The sequence below is a fragment of the Ostrinia nubilalis genome, chromosome 14, assembly GCF_963855985.1.
Source record: "Ostrinia nubilalis chromosome 14, ilOstNubi1.1, whole genome shotgun sequence".
Taxonomy (NCBI): Eukaryota; Metazoa; Arthropoda; class Insecta; order Lepidoptera; family Crambidae; genus Ostrinia; species Ostrinia nubilalis.
In genome coordinates, this window is record NC_087101.1 from 13,208,214 (window position 1) to 13,233,943 (window position 25,730).

General features: G+C 45.2%; 1 protein-coding gene across 1 annotated transcript; it reads left to right on the forward strand.

The window, feature by feature from the left end:
• On the forward strand, positions 1 to 25,681 carry LOC135078201 (uncharacterized). Its single transcript, XM_063972787.1, has 14 exons — positions 1 to 401; positions 748 to 932; positions 2,224 to 2,297; positions 5,364 to 5,469; positions 6,666 to 6,835; positions 8,135 to 8,637; positions 10,981 to 11,165; positions 12,350 to 12,481; positions 13,768 to 13,929; positions 17,024 to 17,195; positions 21,317 to 21,418; positions 21,752 to 21,939; positions 24,261 to 24,409; positions 25,528 to 25,681. Exons 1-13 carry the CDS (start codon positions 287 to 289, stop codon positions 24,405 to 24,407), a joined length of 2,241 nt encoding a protein of 746 aa, XP_063828857.1. The 5' UTR covers positions 1 to 286; the 3' UTR covers positions 24,408 to 24,409; positions 25,528 to 25,681.
• The last annotated feature ends 49 nt before the right edge of the window (positions 25,682 to 25,730 follow it).

The following is a 25,730-nucleotide window of genomic DNA, read 5'->3' on the forward strand; positions in this document are numbered from 1 at the left end:
CAGTTGACAGTTGACAGCTGCTGCTGCTCTGATTTTTGGGGACGTATTTTCTCTTTATTTCAAGAATGTTATCAAAATAGATAACCATTATGCTTCATTACAATAATATCGTATCCGTACGGTAAAGACGTTACAGTCAGGAGCGCGCAAAACAAGTTTTTCATAGATATGTCGTTGCCGTGATCGGAACCGCGTTGTGACTATTATTTTGCTACTTTTTGGCTTTTATAATTTGGTTATGTAAGGAATATCCTGTTGTGGAGAGTGTTACTGCACCGTGGGCAAAATGAGGACCGTAGCGTTGATCAGCGGCGGCAAAGACAGCTGCTACAACATGATGCAGTGCGTCGGGGCCGGGCACACGATCGTGGCCCTGGCCAACCTCCAACCAATACTGAAAGGTTACTTTTGTCCCTTCAAGCAAATTCGACATTTATTCCTCCGATGGAAAGGGCTAAATTGGTGCGACATCTTGTCGTAAAATATGTAGAGAGTTTGGTGGTGATGACTGATGGACTTTCTGTTGACACCTTTAAAAATAAATATTAGTTTTTCTTAACTATTCAGTAAAGAATCTGGCTGTTCAATGATAATTAAAAATTACCATCTACCCATTTTATGATCACAGTTTTTGTTAATTTCTTAAGTATCTTAAAAATGTGCTATATTAAGTGCCTTCATTCATAAAACAATATATTTTTAGACTCGGAACTATAGAATACTCATACAGTTGTATTCACATTGTAGATGAGCTGGACAGCTACATGTACCAGACAGTGGGCCACCAGGGCATCGAGCTGTACGCCGAGGCCATGGGCCTGCCGCTGTACCGGGAGGTCATCACTGGGGCTGCCGTGGACCAAGGGCGCAACTACGAGCCCACTGCCAATGATGAGGTTGAAGACTTGTACAGGCTTCTGTCCAGGGTCAAGGTATGGAGAATTTAGAAAAATCAGTAATTTACTGGTTGACAAAAAAAACCTATTTTTGAGACTTTTTCATTACATTAATTTTGTTTTTACATAAATATTGAATGAATAAGTCAAGAAATAATTTAAAAAAAATAGATAATGGTGGACAATAAATCTCTTTTTGAGATTTATTTATTGCATATGTTTTGTTTTTACCTAAGCAAATAAATAAATCACAAAAATTTGCCACTCCTAACTTTTTTGTCCTCTGAGCCTATACTGATAAATGTTTCTATGTACTTTATTTGTATGTTTATGTCCAAATGCTAACACTGTTGCATTGCAGTATATCAGTATAAATAATAAATAGTCTTCACTCTAAAGCAAATGTTAATTTGTATTGAGATAAACTTATAAATGATGTGTTTCTTTATTGTGAGGAGATAAATTAATTTTAATTACAAAATGGATTACAAACACTTTGTTTCTCAAACATATAACTTTAAAAAGTAAATGTAGTACCTAGTAACTAGTTCATATGTGCTAAAGCAATAGGAAAATGAGTAATTAATAATTATTATGCAAATTAGCATATCATCATTAGGTGCCATCACAATATAATCTTCAACAATATGTACAGACAACGGCACATCAACGTAACCACTGTGGGTTCTTGTGCAGTTGTAATAGGGGCGAGTTTGCAACAAAAATGGGGTAACCTGATGTGCTGTCGTGTGTACATATTAACATACATGTAACATTATATTCATCAAGCAAACCACAATGTGACATTGAAGTAGAATCATTGACACTTGTATTTGTTATTAATCAATATTTACTACACTCTGTCCATAGCTGGGAGGAACTAGCACATCTTATCATTTTGACAACTATCTTAGCCTTATCACTGAAGTAATAGGGCATATACTTGTTCACTATACATTTCCGGATATTATCTGTGTAACCCATAAATAAGCAGTGGCAATAGACTGCTTTATTTTCAATTTTGAAACTTATTAGCCTTGTCTTTTTGTTCAAAATAACAATAAATAGATGCATGCTGTTTATGGCAAAAGCTTATTAGAGGATGTCTAAAAATGATTTCATTTATTTATTTGTGAAGCATGTCTGTCAATGACCTCTAAGAACAGTGTTCAGCATTTCCATAATCTGAAGAAATTGTGGTTTGAAGCATGATAAGTCATAACACACATGCTACTTGTCACTGAATGTGATGAAATCGTTTTTAGTCTCATAACATGCATGTTAAATTGTCACTGAATGGCTTTTGATGATGTTTTCATTGTTCTAGGACGATATAGACATAGAAGCGGTGGCTGTCGGCGCGATATTGTCAGATTACCAAAGAATTAGAGTGGAAAATGTGTAAGTATAACAACCAGCTCGCACTAAGCGTTTCGACGACTCGTTTATAATGCGAACAGCTAGGGACTGGAATTCGCTGCCTGCTGCTGTATTTTCGGCGTTTTCAAGGCGAGAGTGAATAGGCACTTACAGGGCAGATATGTACCATCCTAGACTGCATCTCACTTAACACCAGGTGCGATTGCGGTCAAATACCTGCCTTGTCTAGCATAAAAAAAAACTACTTAAAATCAATGTAGCATGTCTTCAGTTGAGAACTGGCTTAGAAAAGACCTTATTACAATAAACATAGTCTAGTAAATAAGAGTAACTTTCCCCACAGTACGGTTTGTTTAATGAGAGAGTTTGTTAAATAAATATTTCTTTTCCATTCAGGAAAAATATTTGTTATCAATGAACTCGAAGATAATCGGTCGTTAAGGGTACCATCACGCACGCATGACTGCGATAGCACGGCCTACTATCATGATTGGAACTTCCAGACAGAGTACACCCACACTTGCTTAAGCCATTGGCCAAGGTGTCTTCCCAGAAATGTTGTGTCTAATAATTACATTTTCGCGGCTTTCGGTGTCGGGACGAGACCTTATTTTATATATTAGTAATTTTTATTACACAAATTATTAATAGTCCCTTTAGCCTCTCGTACTAAGCTAAATATGTCACGAGTGGGCTCACTACAATATTATAGTCAAGCGGTGACAGGATTCGAACCCGCGTTCCCTGGATCACGAGTCGGCCAGTCCGACCCCTTCATCGTTTAGCTATCGTGACTTCAAACCATACGAAAATTATTCTTTCAAACCTTTTCGCCTAAATAAATAAACAACTATTTCGAATAATAATACTGGTTTTTGCCTTGCGCAACAACTAATACAACGGGTGTCAAACCGATTGACTTCCCAAAAGTTTTTACCTTTCTCTATTATTCTTCTCTTTTAAAAACCCGGAAAATTTTAACTTTCTCTTATAAGTGGTATAAGAGAAAGGTAAAAGTTTCCGGGTTCTAGACACAGGGAGGCACGTGAGGTCAGCCAGGTTACGCGCAAAATGCACGATAGCACGACGTAAATATCATGATACCGATAGCAGTTTATTTTCGACGCGATTACTAACTGCTAGGCTCGTTAAAAACATGTTTTTAACTTACTGATATTCATAGCTGGGTACCGTTAATCAAATAGTTAACTTCGTTAATCGTTAAACCGTTAATAAAAAAATTAACTTCGTTAAACGTTACATTCAGCAAGATTTAACGCAAGTTAACGTTAATCGTTTATCCGTTAACACATGTTTTAAACGAAAAAAGTAATTGTATGCAAGGTTTATATAATTTCGAAAGCAAATTAGCTTTTATGGTATAACGTAAGCCTAACTTTTACGGTGGCTTTTTCTGTATATTCAGTAGACTGTTAATTGTACTTACGTTATACCATAAAATCTGATTTTTATGTATAATATTTGGGCAATGATTAGAAGTTGTTTCGACATCAACCACACAGTTTTGACAGTTCCAACTCCTTGCCAGACAGTTTTTTAGGATAGCTGCCAAAGCAACAATGACCCAAACTTCATAATCCACCAACATTCTAACCTATATTGGGAGCATACGCGTCAGCGTTTGTCAAAACTTTCAGCTTTTATAAAATGACGTAGGTCTGGCGTTCACCAGCTCTTAATCTATAGTATCTCAATCTCAGAGACTTGGTTCAATTACAATACAATTTAGCACCAAAGTGCTCGAAAAGACAAATCCAACAAACCCAAACACGATATGTTTCCACCGTTTCGTTTAGGAATTCCTATGGTCACCTCCTCAGTCCATCATCAGGACCCTGGACATCATCTAGTACTAAAGTGCTCGAAAAGACAAATCGATTCGATGCGATGCCGCCGTTTCATTTAGGAGTTCCTATGGCCACCTCCTGACTCCATCATCGATATGTCTTTCTGTCTATCCGAGGTTTTGCTTGGAAACTATTATCACTAGAGAGCTGTAATTTTGTGGAGGTATGTATATTAAGCACGCCGACAAAACGGTAAAATAAAATTTTGAAAAAAAAAAAAAATTTTTTTAGCGTAGGTACTTACATGTGAAGTGGGGATGATTTTTTTTTTTTCATCTTCTACCCCATTGTGTGGGGTATCGTTGGATAGGTCTTTTAAAATGACTTAGGGACTTCTAGACTATTTTTCGATTTAGGGATCGGTTTGCAAAATATTTAAGCTTAAAGTGCCAATTTTTGTTCAAGTAGGGCCCCCCCCCTCTAAAAACTAAACTGTTGGCTTTAAAAATCTATAAATATTCGTAACGATACTGCTTTTCAAGAACTTTCAAGGAAAACTGTAGCGGTTAAGATACATCAGTTAGATTAAGAGTAATAGTCATTTAACTCATGTATTATAAAATTCCTTAACTAGTGAAAATTAAATTCCTTAGAAGAAAATATTAAAAGTAACTTTAGATGAAGTAATTGCTTGCTTCTGAAATATATTGTGTTAATGAAGGACAACTACGGAACCCTACACTGCGCGTGTCACGACACGCACTTGGCTAATTTTTATTCTAGTGTTTTTCAGCGTGCCTGCTGTATCTTTTTGGTTAATAGTAGGTACTGGATTAACGATTAACGGACTTAGGATAATTTAACGGAAGTTAACGAGTCCGTTAACATTTTTTAAAGTTAACTTAAAAGTTAATCCGTTAATAGAAATGTTAACTTCGTTAATTAACGATTAACGGATTAACGAGTTAATGCCCAGCTATGCTGATATTTCTATTTCCCTGACCTTTAATACTTTTTTCTTGATTACTTATTTCTTGAAAGTCTATGCGTGTATGAATTTTAAAACAATGACTGCCATTATCGACCAAATAATTGATGCGTGGGAATAAATTATACTTAAACACTACATAATGAATTTCCTTCACATGACGTTGAAATATTATTGGATCTGAAAATAAACGTAGTAAAGGCCACTCACAGTTAATTTTCTCAATTCATTTAGTAAATTACGATGTTTTTTCCTTTTTGAAAATGTTTTACTTTTGATTTCTATTTTCAGGTGTCGTAGATTAGGTTTAGTGTCGTTGGCGTACTTGTGGCGAAGGAACCAAAAGGAATTGCTGCAGGAGATGATAGCAAGTGGCGTGGAGGCTATCATTATAAAGGTAACTGTTGCTTAAATCTCCTTATCGCAAGATATGGATAAAATCGTTTTAAGGTGCGTCCACCACACTGTGTTCACTCAAGAGCATAGGGTAAGCAGAATGACAAACGTGTCTCGTGATCGTGAGTCCAAACGCCCAGCGTGGACGCTCCTTAACTTTTTTGAACTTAAAATTTGATATCATGATTTTAATTTTTTCAATTTTCATACAAAATAAATTTTACAAAATCCGATTTGTATGAAAATTAAAATAATTTAAATGAAGATATTAATTTTCTGACTTCACCATACCATTTATATGACCATGTTAACATGGGCTAGTGTCGGCTCATATACCCATTTACCTAACACCCTGTATACTGTTATTGGAAACATCCATGAAAACCTTTTTGAAGTAGGTATATACCTACTTATTTTTCTAATGTTCTAAATATTGTAAGTTATAGATATCCACATCATTACAACTGATGAGTGACAACAACACAAAATCGATTGAAATTAGTCAAACGATTAGCACCATAAAATTTCTTAAAATAGGAGGTCTTTCTGCTAGAATGATTATTACCTGTCAACAAAGATGAGTTTCAGCAAGCCTAAAAGGCAGCGTTTTTCCAACATTGATTAGCTGTCAATAAAGACCTTTTCCTTTAGACTACACTACCGCCCTGAATCATTCTTCTAAAAAAATAGACTATCACCGGTATTCACAAACGATGTTTGCATGTAAAGGCTTCACTTAAGCGCATTCACAGCGTTGAATTGGTTGAATAGAGCTCTGTGATTGGTTTGTGTGTCACCCTGTGCGTCCACGCGTACTGTGAGATCTCATAGTAATGTTAGTGAATACGGGCGTATGTTTTTACCTATCAATTTCCAAAAATTCGGTCGGCCGTTTGGTGTAGTGGTTCGAATCGGACTACTATTTCGGAGGTTGCGGGTTCGATTCCCGCACAGTACAAACATTTGTGTGCATGAACATATTTGTTTGTATTATACTGGCTGTTTTCTATGTATAATATGTATGTATTTACAAAAAAAAGTATTTAAGTATGTTTATATCCGTTGTCTAGTACCCATAGTACAAGCTTTGCTTAGTTTGGGGTTAGCGGCGCAGTGTAAAATGTCCAAGGATATTTATTTATTATTATTATTTAATTAAGACGAATTTCCTTCAGCCTACACTACCGTTATTCCCAGGTGGCGGCGCTAGGCCTGGACCCGCGGGTGCACCTGGGCATGTCAATCCGCGAGATCCAGCCGCACCTTCTAGTCATGCAGGAGAAGTACGGCCTTAACGTGTGCGGCGAGGGCGGCGAGTACGAGACCTTCACGCTGGACTGCCCGCTGTTTAGGAAGCGGTTAGTTATGTGAGTACCCTCTCTTTAATTTTAAGTTTTTTTTTTATCCACAACGAGGAAGCTCTTGGCCTGTATCTCACCTGATGGTAAGTGACGATCAGGCCGAAGGTGGAAGCGAGCTTCACCCGCAATCCTCAACCACGGAGGAACTGGCTATCTTACCTCTAACTGCCGGAACACAATGCTGTTAACATTGTTGTTATGGCGACACAGACTTAGGTAAGATGGTGGTAGCTAGCCAGGCGGACTTAGAACAAACCCTACCACCAACCAAACGAACAGAAAAATCTGCCCCCACTGGGAATCGGACCCGGAACCTCTGCGTCTGAAGCAGGTGGTCTTACCACTAGACCACAGAGGCGGTGGTCCACTGTTCAGGAAGAGATTAATTATGTGAGTATCCTCTCTTTAATTTTAAGAATTGGGATGATGACTGGGTATTGAAATCGAATTCCATTTAGTCCGTAGTAATAAAAAAATATTGGACACGTATTTTTTTTTTTCATAATCGAATCATTACAGTGTTATTATTGAGTTGCTTTGTCGCGTGACGTCACTTTAGAGTAAAAAATCTACTCAAAAGTGACGTCACGCGACATTTCAACTCCACTGTTTAGGAAACGATTAGTTATGTAAGTAGTTTTATTCTGCTTTTTATCTTGTCTGAGAAATGCTTTAATTTCACCTTTTACCCCCTCATTAGATAATGTAATCACCTGTTTAACTATCAGCTGCAGGGAAAGCGCATAATTTAACTGAGTAATGCCCGTATTTACAAACGATGCTTGCTCAAGTGATACAGCAAATCGAACGCACAGCATTAAATAGAGCTCTGTGCTTGGTTCGTGTGAATCGTGACCCTGTGCGTCCACGCCCACTGTGTGACCTCATAGTAATGTTTGTTTTACGGGCGTTTTCTATGGTATAGTGGAGCTGTGTGGAGGTGTTTTTGTTACGGTGTGACGCGAGAATTCTGTTACGTCACTTGACAGCAGAAGGGCGGGGCCTAACTTAAAATCTTTCAACATTCCGCTAATCACTGAAACATGACACTTAACGATCAATAAATCGATCCAATCACCCAGACTCAAGTCTGATTACACTTTTATTATCAGCATCAATTTTATTTACATAATAGGGTGAATACGAATTCAATTGATTTACGATTAAATAAAACTCCAAAGACTAGAATTGAACTCTTTAACATTTCGTTGGAAAATTACTGTGAAAAAAAAACTGTCGATGTATCTATAAAAGACACTCTTAGTGTAATAAATAAGAAACTAACCGATACCTTTTCCTTTTTAGTGATGATAAAGAATTAGTGATACACACGGACGACCCGGTCGCACCAGTCGGATACCTAAACCTCAAGCTGCACTTAGAAGCTAAGCGAGGCGTCGAAGACGGCATCAAACTGCCCCCTACCGTCAAAAGCGCACTAGACTTCGTAAGCGACCTAAGCGACACAGTCTTCAGCGACATAAGCGACATAGAACTGAGCGAGACAGAGATAGAGTCCATCGAGAAGCTAGAAAAGGAGGAGAAGAAAAAACAGACAGAACTGAACCCTTTGCTCACGTACAATGAAAAGTCTGAGTTAGATGGAGCGGACAGCCAAAACGATAGCGCCGATAGTATAGAAGATGGATATTGTTACGAGGAGTTCGACAGTCAGTTCGAGAAACAGCCGATTGCGGACCATAGAAGTATATACGGGAATAGACACGGCTGGTATTTTATAGGCGGGATAGTTGGCGAGGGAGTGGATACGAGGCAGGCGACGGAGGATGCCATGAAGAAACTCATTAGTAGGTAAACTTTTTCGAGGCTTTCTTTTGTTAGTTTTAGTTGCATGCTTAATTTTAATGACGTGCTGACGCTTTATTTGTTATTGGTTGTCTATGGTTTGCGGTGCTAACATTATTTTGTAACCAAATATCTACTGACTATCGATGTTTCGTTTAATTACTGTCCCAATACTTTACTAAGAATGCGTCCTGTTTTAATTTGATCAATGCCCAAGTACACTTTCTCGAATACTTAATTATGTAATAACAAAACCGTTTATTCTAGGATAGCTACAACATATTAATTACTATCTTAGTTTACAATTTTAATTGACCTATCTATGCCTATAGACAGCTTTATAAAAGTGAAGATAAAAGTATTAGCTTCTTATCTCGACGTAATATTGAAAGTCTTAATCGGTTGATAAAATATGTATTATGTTTCACATCATTTTGACCTTTTCGTCTGCCGCGATAATGTTTTAGGCCGATAATCACCTTGTTTGGGTGTGATCATGTGACGAGTGCCGCTGATAGATTTACAAATTGTAAACATTATGAACTGCCCAACAGGACAATGGTGTAGCTAGATGATGAGGATTAAACTTTTTCTCTTAAAATTATTTTTAGGTTAGGAAATTAACGCCCGTATTCACAAACGATGCTTGCTTAAGTGAAGCAGAAAATCGAACGCACAGCGTTGAATAGAGTTCTGTAATTGGTTCGTGTGTCACCATGTGCGTCACGCACGAACTCATAGTAATAATAGTAATAGTAATACTACAATATTATACTACAATAATACTGGCGAAAAAAAATTTGGGAATTCAAGCCATTTGTCGTACTCGTGTATTTCTCTGTTCATTAAAAAGCCAAAAGTGGATAAACGATAGACGCTTCAGAAAATATACAATGCTAGATGTCAGTTGCAACATAAAAATAGATAAACTTCAAATAAGCCACACCGTATTTGACGTATTCCTATTTGACCTTCGACCACCGATACTAGTGACGTAGGAACATAATAATCTACAGCACTTAAGACTATGATTTTTGTTGTAAAATAGCCCCTATTGTAACGACTTAAGATGCCACAAAGATTAGCTTCATACGTTAAGATAATTAGTTTGCTTCATTGTTTGTTTATTGATATAGGTTCAAGTCATTAAGGTCCGGATTTCGAGATGTTTATTTTAATCGCTAGTAATTAATATAATCACTATGTAGGTATGTATCACTTAATTTTATTATGTAACTATCTCTTCTACTTTATTCTGATTAATTTCGCTGCGGCTTCCCGTTAAAAATCTCAAGAGTAAAATACCGGATGTTCTTAAGCAGTAAATCCTTAAAATACACACTCGTGTAGAATTATCAGTGAGGCACACATTGTAAGCCTCCTTCCTGACATACTGTTTGCCTTATGTAGATTTGTAGTTGCATTAAAGTATTGACTTTAAAGACTGTTTATAATGGCAAACTAAATACAAATACCAAGATGTAGTCCTCCTACTATAATTTATGAATAGTTAACGAGGTTTGTGTTACTTTATTACTAGGGCTTTTAAGATAAAAATCTTCCCTTCCACACAATAAGAAGAAACCTATTAATATCTCTATCCACATTGGTGAAAAAGGTGATATTATGTCCAAGAAAAGAGCCACTAGATAATCTTTAGTTATCTAACATTAAAATATCGCGTGCGAAAATCGTGTCAACCCGCGTGTGGTGGGGTTACTAAGCGCCTTATCACCTCCTACGATGTATAAAAATGATTTCTTAATATAATGTTTTATACGATATGCGTTCGCTGCCCCCTACATAAAATTATTTATGCAAAACAATCATAGATACCTTGTATAAATTGATTTTTGTTATGATGATAATTATTATTTTTTGTGTATTTATTTTCTCTTTTTTTGTTATGGTTCACGTGATAAAAACTATTGATAGCAATTATGTACCCTACAGAGTACGCCTTGTTGGTTTTAGCTTACCGCAAGGGTGAATAATTAAGTACAAGTAATTATTACTAAAATTAATGCAAATTACTAAAATTCTTTAAAAAATAAAAAATTAGACGATTTGTCGCCTGCTTTGTGACTGACAGTTTTATAACTATCTGACAATCTATTTGAGCATTTTTCATGCACATGAAGCCTGCATGCTAACGATTCGGTCAACGACTCACGGTGGGCTGAAAATCGCTTGGTAGACTAGGAATCGATAATGGTCATCTTTGAAACATAAGGTTAATTTTTGGATTGTTTGGTGAAATAGATTGCATGAAATTATGCCATGCTTTTTTTAAGTTAAGTGAAAACAAGTACGAAGTGTTAGTTTACTTATTAATTTATTCGTAGGCCTGCTCGAGTCGGAAAGCATGCAGCTGACGGACGTGACGTCAGTCAACATCTACATGCGCGACATGGAAGAGTATACGGAGCTGAATGACGTGTACGCGAGCCATTTTTGTTTCCCCAACCCTCCCACGAGGGTATGTGTTCAGTGCCCTCTGATGGACGACGTCGGACTTATATTGGATGCTGTAAGTTACTAAACTTTTCTGTAGATGTGATTGTTTATATATATTAAGAGCATATTTGGACCCAGTCTATAAACATTTTTGTAGGAAAGCGCGTCGTCTGCGCGTTTTGAATACGCCCTGTGGTAGGGCTCTAAGAAGACCAAAGGTCTATACAATTACATTTAGTGGGATAATATAATAAGTAACGCTAAAGAACTACTGATAGGTATTAAATTCAACTAGTATATGCTTACAATTCAGTTTTATGTAATTTTGAGTTTCTGGCATTCTGCGCCTAGAACTAGAGTAGACCAGCGTAACATTTTACGCTATAACTTTTTAAGAACTTGCGCCAGAGAGCTGGTATTCCAGGAAAGCCTCGTTGACTAAATTGTCAATAAGCCAGTAAAGCTTGGGTCGCTAGGCGTCTACGCACTTTTCTAAAATTGGCCGTCAAAACTGCGGGTCTACTCAAAAGCCCGAAATCACTCACGAAAAAAATGATGGAAGACTTGCAAAAAATGGATTTACCCCATGTACCAGGCAGTAGAAAGTCTTGAATACTATGACAGATAAAAAACAAATCATATTTTTTCAGTAATTTTTTTTTTGCTAACATGGATCTCAGAGTGCAATTTTGGTCCAAAAAATTTACAACTTTTTAATTTGTTTATAATGTTTTATCCCAAATAGTTATACAAAGAAACTTTGATTATAAAAGAACTATAATAAACACTTTAATCATTTACATAATAATTTTATTCATAAATTGTTTACAAACTGATTTACAGTGATTTTAAATTGGCTTACCAGAGTAGGCCGCGCGTGTATTGGTGTAAAAAAAGGGGCGCGTGTACTGCAGTGTTAAATGACGTCCACTAATGGACAAAGACCTCCCTTGAGTATTTCCATAACGACCGGTCCTTAGTGCTTCATCATCATTTCAGCTATAGGACGTCCACTGCTGAACATAGGCCTCCCCCAATGCTTTCCATGTTGATCGATTGGTAGCGGCCTGCGTCCAGCGCTTAGGTGCTTAAGTGTACTGTATATTTTCCACCTGCACTTCAAGACAAGTCAGTAAGATTAAAAATACGACGACTATTATATCCCCAGCCACAATAAAATCAATAAAATGTGTGTCACAGCCCAACAGTGACAGAACAATGCCTTTTATTATTGCTACTAGTGATCATTCACCCCAGGTGGCGCACAAGCCGGTCCCGGCCAAGGACGATAGTGATAGCTCGATCCCGAAGGAGCGCATCACTATGCACGTGCAGGGCATCTCGCACTGGGCTCCGGCCAACATCGGACCTTATAGTCAAGCTATTAAGGTTACTATTTGCATGACGATATCGACACATTAGCCCGTCCGAGTCAAGGACGATAGCGATAGCTTAAGCCCGAAGGAGCGCATCACCAAATGGGCGCCGGCCAACATCGGCCCTTATTGCCAGGCTATTAAGGTAACTATTTGCATGACGAATAATCTTTTCTTAAAGGTTTTAAACCTTTGTTTGTCACCTGTCATCCGCTTTGCAATGGAGGGAAGTCGAACCTTAATTTCCAAATCCTCCTATGTTCTTCTGATTAATTTCGTTGCGGGTCCAATGACAGTTTAACTTTCCCCCGGGACAAACTTGACCTTCATTGGTTGGGTTTTTGTGGCGGTCAAGCTGTAGATCCTGGCTACACAGGAGTTGCAGTGGTGGGAACAAGAGGTGGGAATAGTCCCGATATTTGCATGACGAATGACGATATCAGCTCATTAGCTCGTCCCAGCCAAGGACGATAGTGATAGCTCGATCCCGAAGGAGCGCATCACTATGCACGTGCAGGGCATCTCGCACTGGGCTCCGGCCAACATCGGCCCTTATAGCCAGGCTATTAAGGTAACTATTGCAGCAACTAGCGTGCGTATTTGAAGTCAGGCTACGCATCCTCGTGCTGGTCATCGTTTCGCAGCTACTTTGCACTGCTTAGCTTGCTCACAGATCAGGTAGAAATACAATGTTTCACAGTTTCGCTATGGCTTCCCTCCCACATTAGCGTCTTTCGAACGCCTTCATCTCGCCAGTGCCTGTGCAGCATCGACGTTAACGCTGTGCACAGCGGAATAAAGAGACTGCGTTACTAGTCCTTAATAAACGTTGCGTTGGCAATGTGTAGACGCGTCACCAGCATTTCCTAGCGCTGTTTCGATGCTACGCAGCGACGACGATGTTGGAAAGACGTTAGTGTGATGGGTCTCTAAGCGTCCTCCATCGCTTATTATCATTGCACATTCTTAAAACTCATAAAACTTATTTTATTTTTGTAAGTAGGCTTTTAAAAAGCACGTTTACACGTCCCAGCATTAACCCTAGCACCACTGCTTCGGGACAATAAATGGGCCAGTCCCGCTGAAAACCAGCGTCCGATTAATGCTGAGCGGGCGCCTTTTTGGCACAAAATATGCGTGTATAGTTTTAAGTCTCTTTGTTCAGTTTTTTTGTTTTCTTTTGTGTCAAATAAAGTTTTTCTTATTCTTCTTATTCTCAGTGCTGAGAAGAAGCAGCGCAAGTAACTCAGTCACTATTCTTGTGGAAAGGCTACCTAATAATCCAAATATTTTCCCCAGTTAGGCGAGGTGATCAGCACGTGCGGGCAGATCGCGCTGGTACCAGGCACAATGCAACTAGTCGAGGGCGGAGCACGGCGCCAGTGCGCGCTCGCGCTGCGGCACCTCACGCGCGTCATCCGCGCCGTGCACCCGCGCGCGCACATCCGCAGCGTCGTGCAGGTGCGTGACGTCACAGCCACGAGCCTGGTGGAGGTCAACCCACCACCACCCATGGCCATTCCAACCTTCCGGTTATAACTGGCCGAATCGCGGGAGATGCGCGCGGAACTGCGTCTGCCGTGGCAGGATGCACTCTGCCGCGCGCAATGCTTGACTCCCTACAAGTTCTTTGTTCTATTCCTTGTCCCTATAAGCTACTCTCCCCGTTCTGGGGCTGCTACTAGCACAAAAACAGGTGGCACCCTATGGCGCCGAACTGATCGGGCCTGTTCGTTTCTCGTGCCACTTGTACGCAAACGCCTTGAGCCGGTTGAAGTTCGCCTCTGTTGCGACTAGATTGGGATACCAGCTGATGGAGGTCAATGACCCTATCTCATCGGTTACGTCATGGAAGTCGTTACATCAGTGCGCGCGCGCACATCCGCAGCGTCGTGCAGGTGCGTGACGTCACAGCCCGGTGCAGGTCGATGACCCTGGCTCATCGGGTGCGTCATGGAAGTCGTTACATCAGTGCGCGCTCGCGCTGCGGCACCTCACGCGCGTCATCCGCGCCGTGCACCCGCGCGCGCACATCCGCAGCGTCGTGCAGGTGCGTGACGTCACAGCCCGCTGCAGGTCGATGACCCTGGCTCATGGGTTGCGTCATGGAAGTCGTTACATCAGTGCGCGCTCGCGCTGCGGCACCTCACGCGCGTCATCCGCGCCGTGCACCCGCGCGCGCACATCCGCAGCGTCGTGCAGGTGCGTGACGTCACAGCCCGCTGCAGGTCGATGACCCTGGCTCATGGGTTGCGTCATGGAAGTCGTTACATCAGTGCGCGCTCGCGCTGCGGCACCTCACGCGCGTCATCCGCGCCGTGCACCCGCGCGCGCACATCCGCAGCGTCGTGCAGGTGCGTGACGTCACAGCCCGCTGCAGGTCGATGACCCTGGCTCATGGGTTGCGTCATGGAAGTCGTTACATCAGTGCGCGCTCGCGCTGCGGCACCTCACGCGCGTCATCCGCGCCGTGCACCCGCGCGCGCACATCCGCAGCGTCGTGCAGGTGCGTGACGTCACAGCCCGCTGCAGGTCGATGACCCTGGCTCATGGGTTGCGTCATGGAAGTCGTTACATCAGTGCGCGCTCGCGCTGCGGCACCTCACGCGCGTCATCCGCGCCGTGCACCCGCGCGCGCACATCCGCAGCGTCGTGCAGGTGCGTGACGTCACAGCCCGCTGCAGGTCGATGACCCTGGCTCATGGGTTGCGTCATGGAAGTCGTTACATCAGTGCGCGCTCGCGCTGCGGCACCTCACGCGCGTCATCCGCGCTGCGGCACCTCACGCGCGTCATCCGCGCCGTGCACCCGCGCGCGCACATCCGCAGCGTCGTGCAGGTGCGTGACGTCACAGGTCACAGGCTGGTCCACAGGGTATATGTTGCAACGGGGCGTCCTAGCTAGCTCAGTCTGACACCCGGCTGTATTACAATGTGGACAGCAATTCGCTAGGGACTCTGCGCAATTCAGCCGAGGGAACAGTATAGACGCGCGCGCGAACGTCTGGCTGTTGCGATGGCTCCCGAGCGAATGCTAGCTGCCCGCGGTCGCCGCCGCCTCTTAAATAAGCTCGGTCCCATTCACGGCTCTGCGGCGTGCGGCCGCGCAACCGTAGGCTTGTCAAATCTCGGCGTTTGGTGCTAGGGCTGTCGATGCGTCGCGGGCCGCGTCACAATGTCATGGAAGTCGTTACATCAGTGCGCGCTCGCGCTGCGGCACCTCACGCGCGTCATCCGCGCCGTGCACCCGCGCGCGCACATCCGCAGCGTCGTGCAGGTGCGTGACGTCACAGCCGCGATCCTGGTGGAGGTCAACCCACCACCACCCATGGCCATTCAAACCTTCCGGTTATAACTGGCCGAATCGCGGGAGATGCGCGCGGAACTGCGTCTGCCGTGGCAGGATGCACTCTGCCTCGCGCAATGCTTGATTCCCTACAAGTTCTTTGTTCTATTCCTTGTCCCTATGAGCTACTCTCCCCGTTCTGGGGCTGCTACTAGCACAAAAACAGGTGGCAGGCACCCTGTGGCGCCGAACTGATCGGGGCTGTTCGTTTCTCGTGCCACTTGTACGCAAACGACCCTATCTCATCGGTTACGTCATGGAAGTCGTTACATCAGTGCGCGCTCGCGCTGCGGCACCTCACGCGCGTCATCCGCAGCGTCGTGCAGGTGCGTGACGTCAGCCCGGTGCAGGTCCATGACCCTGGCTCATGGGTTGCGTCATGGAAGTCATTGCATCAGTGCGCGCTCGCGCTGCGGCACCTCACGCGCGTCATCCGCGCCGTGCACCCGCGCGCGCACATCCGCAGCGTCGTGCAGGTGCGTGACGTCACAGGGCACTAGCACGACGAGCCATGGAGGTCAACAGCAGGCACGAGGTGCTCGGTGGAGGTCAATGAACCATGCCTACGATCTACGTCATAGAAGTTGTTATTTTAGCGAGTTATGGAGATGTCGATGCTTGAATTTCGGTGTGGGATGAAATCCTGAACGTGGTTATCGGACAGAAGACTTAAATGATAGGATTTATAGTTATGAAATACATACATATACCTACATTTATGTCGCAAAATAACCTGTATCACAACGCGATAAGACGCTACTGTGTTTGGCCTCCCCCACACTAGACTTTGGAACGTTGTCGTTTCGCCAACGCCTGCGCAGCGTCGACGCGACGCAAGCGTTGCGTAGATCTGTGATCCGTTCGGCACTGGCGTAGCGGCGCTGCTGTCAGCGCTGCGTCGACATTACGCGGACGCTGGCGAAACGACGACGCTTGATAGACGCAAGTGCCCCTTAGCCTTTGCCATTTAGCTTGATGTACTGTCGTCCTTGGGGGAGGCCTTTGTCCAGCAGTGGACGTCTTTCGGCTGAAACGAACGAACGAACTGTCATCCTTATAAGATTTTAAACTTTCGCGTTCCATTTCAAATAAAATAGTAAGACACGGGTCTTAACGCGACGTTTATTAATGAGTTACATTATGTACTCAGGACTTGACGTTTCGTCTGTTTTGTTTGTCGTCCTTACGTTAATCAACATTATTGGTACAGAGCGTGTGCTACGTGAGCGCGGGCTGGGCGCGCGCCGTGGGCGAGGCGCGGCGGCAGCTGGAGCGGCGCACGGCCGGCGCCATCGTGCAGTGCGCCGTGGTGGCAGCCCTGCCGCGCCGCGCCGCGCTCGAGTGGCACGCCTGGGCGCACACCGACAACAACCGCTTCGACTGTGAGTACCGCAGTGTGTGCAGCGAACACAGCGTGTGCTAGTGAGCGCGGCCATCGTGCAGTGCGCCGTGGTGGCAGCCCTGCCGCGCCGCGCCGCGCTCGAGTGGCACGCCTGGGCGCACACCGACAACAACCGCTTCGACTGTGAGTACCGCAGTGTGTGCAGCGAACACAGCGTGTGCTAGTGAGCGCGGCCATCGTGCAGTGCGCCGTGGTGGCAGCCCTGCCGCGCCGCGCCGCGCTCGAGTGGCACGCCTGGGCGCACACCGACAACAACCGCTTCGACTGTGAGTACCGCAGTGTGTGCAGCGAACACAGCGTGTGCTAGTGAGCGCGGCCATCGTGCAGTGCGCCGTGGTGGCAGCCCTGCCGCGCCGCGCCGCGCTCGAGTGGCACGCCTGGGCGCACACCGACAACAACCGCTTCGACTGTGAGTACCGCAGTGTGTGCAGCGAACACAGCGTGTGCTAGTGAGCGCGGCCATCGTGCAGTGCGCCGTGGTGGCAGCCCTGCCGCGCCGCGCCGCGCTCGAGTGGCACGCCTGGGCGCACACCGACAACAACCGCTTCGACTGTGAGTACCGCAGTGTGTGCAGCGAACACAGCGTGTGCTAGTGAGCGCGGCCATCGTGCAGTGCGCCGTGGTGGCAGCCCTGCCGCGCCGCGCCGCGCTCGAGTGGCACGCCTGGGCGCACACCGACAACAACCGCTTCGACTGTGAGTACCGCAGTGTGTGCAGCGAACACAGCGTGTGCTAGTGAGCGCGGCCATCGTGCAGTGCGCCGTGGTGGCAGCCCTGCCGCGCCGCGCCGCGCTCGAGTGGCACGCCTGGGCGCACACCGACAACAACCGCTTCGACTGTGAGTACCGCAGTGTGTGCAGCGAACACAGCGTGTGCTAGTGAGCGCGGCCATCGTGCAGTGCGCCGTGGTGGCAGCCCTGCCGCGCCGCGCCGCGCTCGAGTGGCACGCCTGGGCGCACACCGACAACAACCGCTTCGACTGTGAGTACCGCAGTGTGTGCAGCGAACACAGCGTGTGCTAGTGAGCGCGGCCATCGTGCAGTGCGCCGTGGTGGCAGCCCTGCCGCGCCGCGCCGCGCTCGAGTGGCACGCCTGGGCGCACACCGACAACAACCGCTTCGACTGTGAGTACCGCAGTGTGTGCAGCGAACACAGCGTGTGCTAGTGAGCGCGGCCATCGTGCAGTGCGCCGTGGTGGCAGCCCTGCCGCGCCGCGCCGCGCTCGAGTGGCACGCCTGGGCGCACACCGACAACAACCGCTTCGACTGTGAGTACCGCAGTGTGTGCAGCGAACACAGCGTGTGCTAGTGAGCGCGGCCATCGTGCAGTGCGCCGTGGTGGCAGCCCTGCCGCGCCGCGCCGCGCTCGAGTGGCACGCCTGGGCGCACACCGACAACAACCGCTTCGACTGTGAGTACCGCAGTGTGTGCAGCGAACACAGCGTGTGCTAGTGAGCGCGGCCATCGTGCAGTGCGCCGTGGTGGCAGCCCTGCCGCGCCGCGCCGCGCTCGAGTGGCACGCCTGGGCGCACACCGACAACAACCGCTTCGACTGTGAGTACCGCAGTGTGTGCAGCGAACACAGCGTGTGCTAGTGAGCGCGGCCATCGTGCAGTGCGCCGTGGTGGCAGCCCTGCCGCGCCGCGCCGCGCTCGAGTGGCACGCCTGGGCGCACACCGACAACAACCGCTTCGACTGTGAGTACCGCAGTGTGTGCAGCGAACACAGCGTGTGCTAGTGAGCGCGGCCATCGTGCAGTGCGCCGTGGTGGCAGCCCTGCCGCGCCGCGCCGCGCTCGAGTGGCACGCCTGGGCGCACACCGACAACAACCGCTTCGACTGTGAGTACCGCAGTGTGTGCAGCGAACACAGCGTGTGCTAGTGAGCGCGGCCATCGTGCAGTGCGCCGTGGTGGCAGCCCTGCCGCGCCGCGCCGCGCTCGAGTGGCACGCCTGGGCGCACACCGACAACAACCGCTTCGACTGTGAGTACCGCAGTGTGTGCAGCGAACACAGCGTGTGCTAGTGAGCGCGGCCATCGTGCAGTGCGCCGTGGTGGCAGCCCTGCCGCGCCGCGCCGCGCTCGAGTGGCACGCCTGGGCGCACACCGACAACAACCGCTTCGACTGTGAGTACCGCAGTGTGTGCAGCGAACACAGCGTGTGCTAGTGAGCGCGGCCATCGTGCAGTGCGCCGTGGTGTCAGTGGTGTGAGTACCGCGCAACGAGTCTGACGCAGAATGTGCATTTCGCGAAATGCGCGCTTTTCCATTCTAATATTATACAAACTAACTCTTCAGTCTTTATATTTGTATAGAAAGTGCACATTTTGCGAAGTGCACATTCTGCGTCAGATCCCGCGCAACACCGCAGGCGGTCACCTATGCACTGGACCGACCAAGTGAAATGGGCAGTGGGCGACGACTGCATCAGACAGTCTGCCAACAGAGAGCGATGGCGCTAGATCGAGCGGAGAGTTATATCTGTTACTGTAAAAGCTCGAACTACGGTTAATCTTAAGATTTAAATGTAAGTCTTAGGATTTACCGACATGAGTTGGTAAATGTAAGTATTTCTGAAAATACGACAATTTTTTCGAGCTTTTACCATTCGAATTCAGTATATGCTAGGTTTTACCTCTGTCAGCTGGTAGATGTTGGTTTTAGGAATAAAACAATGAGTAATTCTTAATGGAGAATTATAAAACGATTAAATAAAAAATAACTTAGCGACTCATGATGACATACTGTTTTAATAACTTGAGCGGTATGAATTTGAGTAAGCGAAAAATTAACTTAAAGTAACTAACGACGAATATTGATTAATAATCAAATGCAGAACGAGCTTACAAAAAGTGGGTTATGTTCAATCCATTTTAGATATTAAAATTCTGTCCGTGCGACTACATTACTAAGTGAGCGACTAGAAATACAAAGAGGGCAACTTCAATATTAAGATAGATTCGATTTTTTCCAATTGAAGTAATTTCTGATGATGAGATGCCCTAAACACGTTATGACATGTTTTGTTTTTCAACACTTACCGTGCCATTAATGTAAATCCTAAGATTTACCAACGAAATGGTGGTAAGAGTTCGAATCGCAAACCTTTTGGGACATTTACCATTAGGAATTGGTAGATCTTAGGTTTTACTGGAATATCTTAGGATTTACTGCAATTCGAGCTTTTACAGTAACATATCCACCTCGACAACCGATTTGAACAACGCCTCAACGTGACCACGACCGCTCTGCCAGGAGCGAAACGAATAAGAAGAAGACAAGAACAACCTCTTTGACTGTGAGTCTTCAGTGAACGCCAGCTAAGCTCATTATAAAGATTAAGTGACCCCACACTGGCGTCAGGGTCCGCGCAGCATCAACGCGGCACTAATCCCTCAAGCATCGTCGCGTTGCCAGTGTCAACACGGCGCTCTTTTGGACAACTAACGCACGCAATCCCCTTCACTCCACCCATAGTCCAGTCAATAAAGCATTATAGATGGAAATCCGTGGAACACAATTTTTGACTTCGGGACTTTATTTAGACTAGTTAGGAGGTGAACATAGCAAAAGTCCCCACCCTTAGCCCTTGAGCCGGCGGGGAGAGGGGGGTTTAAAGGTACCACTTTTCGGTTTTTCGCTTAATCCTCGGAAACTATGCGTCCTAGTGACATGACTACTATGAACCAAAAAAAGCTTATTCAATTTGCTACAGGTGAGATAGTCAAGTTTTTCTATATCGTGTATAGTTTTCGCGGCATCTGCTCTAGAAGGTCTGTAATATTGGAAATTTAATTTTTGTCTTACATGTTTCCATCAGGAGAAAATCGTCTAATCGTTCACCTCCTAACTAGTCTTAATAAAGTCCCGAGGTCAGAAATTGTGTTCCAGGGATTTCTCTCTACACCGTCGTTACAGCATTAATTGACTGGACTACCAGCATTGGCGGCGCATTGACGCTGCGTAGGCGCTGTAGAAACGATGACGTTCTAAAGATGCTAGTGTGGGAAAGCCCTAAATGTAAAATTCTTGTCATTCTAACAGATTCACCGAATTAACGTAGATCTATGAATTGCATTCTCTGATCGCTAGTTTTGTTACAGACGAAGAAACTGGTTGCAGCGTGGGTGAATACAAGGTGGCCATTACAAGAAGATGGAATTATGAAAACACGGTCGCGGCGATCGTCTGTTATGTTGCGACGGGTAATTATTGCCAACATGTTATCGTCTACTTCAGTGGTTCTTAACCTTTAAGGCATGAGGGACCATTTTACCAAATTTCTGTCTTGTCAGGGAACGCCTCATAATCGGTCAAAACCAGTTTGACTGCAAAAATCAGTTAAAAGTGGTTTTAATAAGTGCAATTCGTGAACCACTTGGAAGGTCTCCAGGGACCACCAGTGGTCCCCGGACCACCGGTTAAGAACCACTGGTCTACTTAGAGGCAAATTTGGAATAAGTTGCCTCATCCTTTTATGAAGAAAGCAATGTACTCGTGAGTGTTTGTAAATAAACAATTATTTATCTATCTATCAGGTTCATCCCCATCCACGTGTCAGCTATCGTTCCCAAGCTCAGAGGCTTGTGCGTCGCACCGTGCGTTGGCGGCGGCAATGCCATTAGAAGAGCTTACGCGCGTACTTGAGTATGCGCTGCGCAAGCTGCTCAGCGACTGCCGGGACGACGAGCCCGCGCCCGCTGTCAAGCTCAGGATATTCTACCAGGTGAGTGGATAGAAAAGGGTATGAAGGAGAAAAGAGAGTGGGTTAAGAGTTGCTACTCATAGTCTCATTCCAAGCAGGAAGGAATTTTTTCCAGAAAAAAAATAATCGGCTGCGAAATGATACAAGAAGGAGGAAGGACAATGGGTCAGGTGACTACCAGGTGAGTGGCTGGGAAAGGGTATGAAAGAGAAAAGAGAGTGGGTTATGAGTGACTATTCCTAGTCTCATTCCAAGCAGGGAGGAAATTCTGTCAGATAAATAGACGACTGCGAAACGGTACAAGTAGGAGGGAGGACAATGGGTTATGAAGGGCTAGCCCTAGTCTCATTCTAAAGCCTGGTCCGTGAGCACGTAGAATCCCGTCCAATGACCCCAAGCTGCCCATCCTTGTCGCTCGCACGTAATTATGTTGCTGTCGCGCTCGCACACTCACTGCGGGCGCGCGTCGCACAGTCGCGACAGCAATATAATTATGCGCGAGCGATAAGGATGGGTAGCTTGGGGTCATTGGACGGGATTCTACGTGCTTACGGACCAGGCTATAGCAACAACCAGCAGAGCCTGCTGGAAGCATTCAAGGTAATCCCCATCCACGTGTCAGCTATCGTTCCCAAGCACAGAGGCTTGTGCGTCGCACCGCGCGTTGGCGGCGGCGATGCCACTGGAAGAGCTCACGCGCGTACTTGAGTATGCGCTGCGCAAGCTGCTCAGCGACTGCCGGGACGACGAGCCCGCGCCCGCTGTTAAATTGAGGATATTCTACCAGGTGAACACAACATATTAGCTTCCAGACGACCACTGCTGAACATAGATCTATTTTCGAATTGGCCGGTTTGAAGCGGCCAGCTTCCAGCACCTCCCTGTACTCTTTATAAGACCATCTTTGTGGGAATGTCTTACGCTACGTATGCCGGAAATGACTTCAACTCCAGAACCTTTATAGCCGTCAATAGGTTATGATGAGTACCCACTAAAACGGATATTCTATCAGGGACGCTATACAGCTGATCAGTTGCGGTTTTCAACGAGTGGGGAGGGGTCTTTTGATTTAAAATTTAAGCGGGCACTACAATGAGATGCATTAAGATTGATAAACAACCTCTTTTGAAACTACAAATGGGGAAGAGAATAAAGTTCTAGTTGGCTCAAAGACTCAATTTGCACTGTGAGCACCAGCTCATGACCTATCTGACATCGACATTAAAAAAACATAACACTCCTTCTGGCGCAGTCGGGTAAAAATGAAGAACCTTTAGAGGCGACAAAAAGGAAGAGATCCCTAATGGGGTGCAAAGACTCATTGTATATCTGAATATTTGCTATGTTAAGGCTGCGAGATGTGCGAGGATGAGTAGCGAGGGCTGATTTGTAAAGAATCAATAGAATCGCTTTACTTACAGAGCCGAGGTAAATGAAGCAGTTAGCCTAAAGTTGCCTAAATGTGAAAAGGATTTAAGACCTAAAGTACGGCCAACGAGAAGCGATACAAAAGGTCGATTCGACTTTCGAATTGACAATCTATTCTGTCTCTTCCCATCTTGTGTATTTGTCGTAATGTCCCGCCAAAATATGTCAAAGTCAAACCCTTAGGCTGGGTTGCACCATCTTACTTTAACTTTGACAAATGTCAAAAATCTGTCAAATTCCACACAAAAAGCACCGGTTGTCGTCATAGTTACCGTTAAAGATAGGTGGTGCAACCCACCCCTACTATTCCAAATGACAATGACATTGGGTTTGTTTACATTTTGGTATCGTTTCTCGTTGGCCGTACCACAGAATAATAATAAGTACTACGTACAGAAGTTTTACTTCGCGAAGGTATTTAAAAAAATGTATGCTCAATGTCATTAACAATATGGTGTAATTTAGCCTGTCTCAAGAGTCAAGCACCATTTTGTTGACAAACGTCAGTGATCGGCACTGCGCCGAAGCTATAGGGCTGACTTCGGTAAAATGATGTGACGTGAGGTGCCAAACTGCGGAAAATGGCGGAGGAAATACATGATTTAGCATGAATTATCATGAATAATATTAACTACTTATTTACCTCTCGGTGTCTTGAGGCAACTTAAAAAAGTACATTCTGTGTTTTTATTGTTATTTAGGCAGTTAAATACTGCACAATATTTAGTACACCATTTTCTTAATTTTCTTCCATCATACACAAGAATATGCGTGCGTGAGTCAATGTTCGCTCGTATGTGAGGCCTTGTCGAATAGTATCCTGTAGGTGGGCCATCGTGCGTGTTTTGTTTTCGATGTAAACTCGCGGAGATGAACAGGCCTGGCCGTACTTTAATTGGTTCTTTTTGTCGCAGGTGTGGAGCGCGCCGCCGCCCGAGCTGCTGGTGGCGGCGGCGCGTGCGGTGCGCGGCGTGCGCGCGGCCGTGACGTGCGTGCCGGTGCTGGCGCTGCACAACGCCTTCACCTTCCTGTCCGTGGCCGGCCTGCGCCTGCACGAGTGACGGTTCGTTCGTTCGTCTCAGCCCAATGACGTCCACTGCTGGACAAAGTCCTCCCTAAGGGCTCCTGCACACAACGCCGCCGCCGCGCCGCTATACTGTTCATACGCACCGAGTAAAGCCCGCCGCCGCGCCGCCACCGCGCCATCAAAGCATAATTTCGCCAGCGGCGCGGCGGCGGCGCGGCAGCGGGCTTCACGCGACGCGTATTAACAGTGTAGCGGCGCGGCGACGGCGCGGTGGCGGCGTCGTGTGCAGGAGCGCTTAAGGTTTTCCATAATGAACGGTCCTGCGCTGCCATCCAGACTCTTCCCGCGACCTTTACCAGATCGTCGGTCCAGCTAGTAGGCCTGCCCACGCTACGTCTTCCAGCTCGTGGTCGCCACTCGAGGACTTTCCTGTCCCAAAGGCCGTCTCTACGAGCTATGTGCCCGAGTGACGGTACGCAGCCAATGACCCCAAACTACCCAATCTTATTGCTCGTGCGTAATTATATTGCTGTCGCGACTGTGTGTCAGTGTCAGGATTTGTACAATAAATCACACTACGGCGTACAGCACTATCACACGTCAACATCCACGTTTCTCATAAACATCCACGATTTCACTCACGTAAAACGTGCCAGTAAGTGCCTCCGAACTGTCAAATAGTTACAAAAAAACGGTTCTGATTGACGTGACGATGGCATCACGCATCTCTTTTTACAACTAAACAAGGATATAATATGTAATAATTTAAAATTCAGTGAATTTTCCTTGTTTCTTGAAGTTATGGGATCAATTTAGAACAAAAAGACGAAAATAAAATACATTTTCCTGGCTAAATCTTTGCCTTTCAAATTTTAATCGTTTCATCATCAAATAAAGTCCTAATATTTTACAATAAATCTATACTAAGTATTAAAATTAATAGATCCAATAGCACATTATTTGTTATGTTACTTCCAATGTTTATAAACAATAATTAAAGTTAATTGTGACACAATATTTATAATAGGATAGATAGAATACGAAGGCAAAGATAGAAGAGTATTTAACATTATAAAATAGACACATAAAACAAAGAAAGTAATGTCATTGAATAAAGAGAAACAAAAATGCTAATGGGAGTGTTTTGTCCGCAGGTTCCGTGCGCGAGAAATAAGAATACAGATGCTTTATTGCCAGTTTATAAAATATATTTGCTGAATATTTTCAGTGTTTATATAATTTTGTTAATAATATGCTACCGAGTTTACCATACTGTAAGTCAAATTATATAAATTATTTTTTATTGCATATCTGTGTTTCATTTCGAACTTATAACAAACTTAGAATAAAAAACAAA

Coding starts and splice junctions, on each gene's coding strand:
- LOC135078201 (XM_063972787.1), top strand. CDS start 287: ATGAGGACCGTAGCGTTGATCAGCGGCGGCAAAGACAGCTGCTACAAC. Junction 2,298..5,363: donor AGAATTAGAGTGGAAAATGT/GTAAGTATAACA, acceptor TTCTATTTTCAG/GTGTCGTAGATTAGGTTTAG. Junction 11,166..12,349: donor TCGGACTTATATTGGATGCT/GTAAGTTACTAA, acceptor CATTCACCCCAG/GTGGCGCACAAGCCGGTCCC.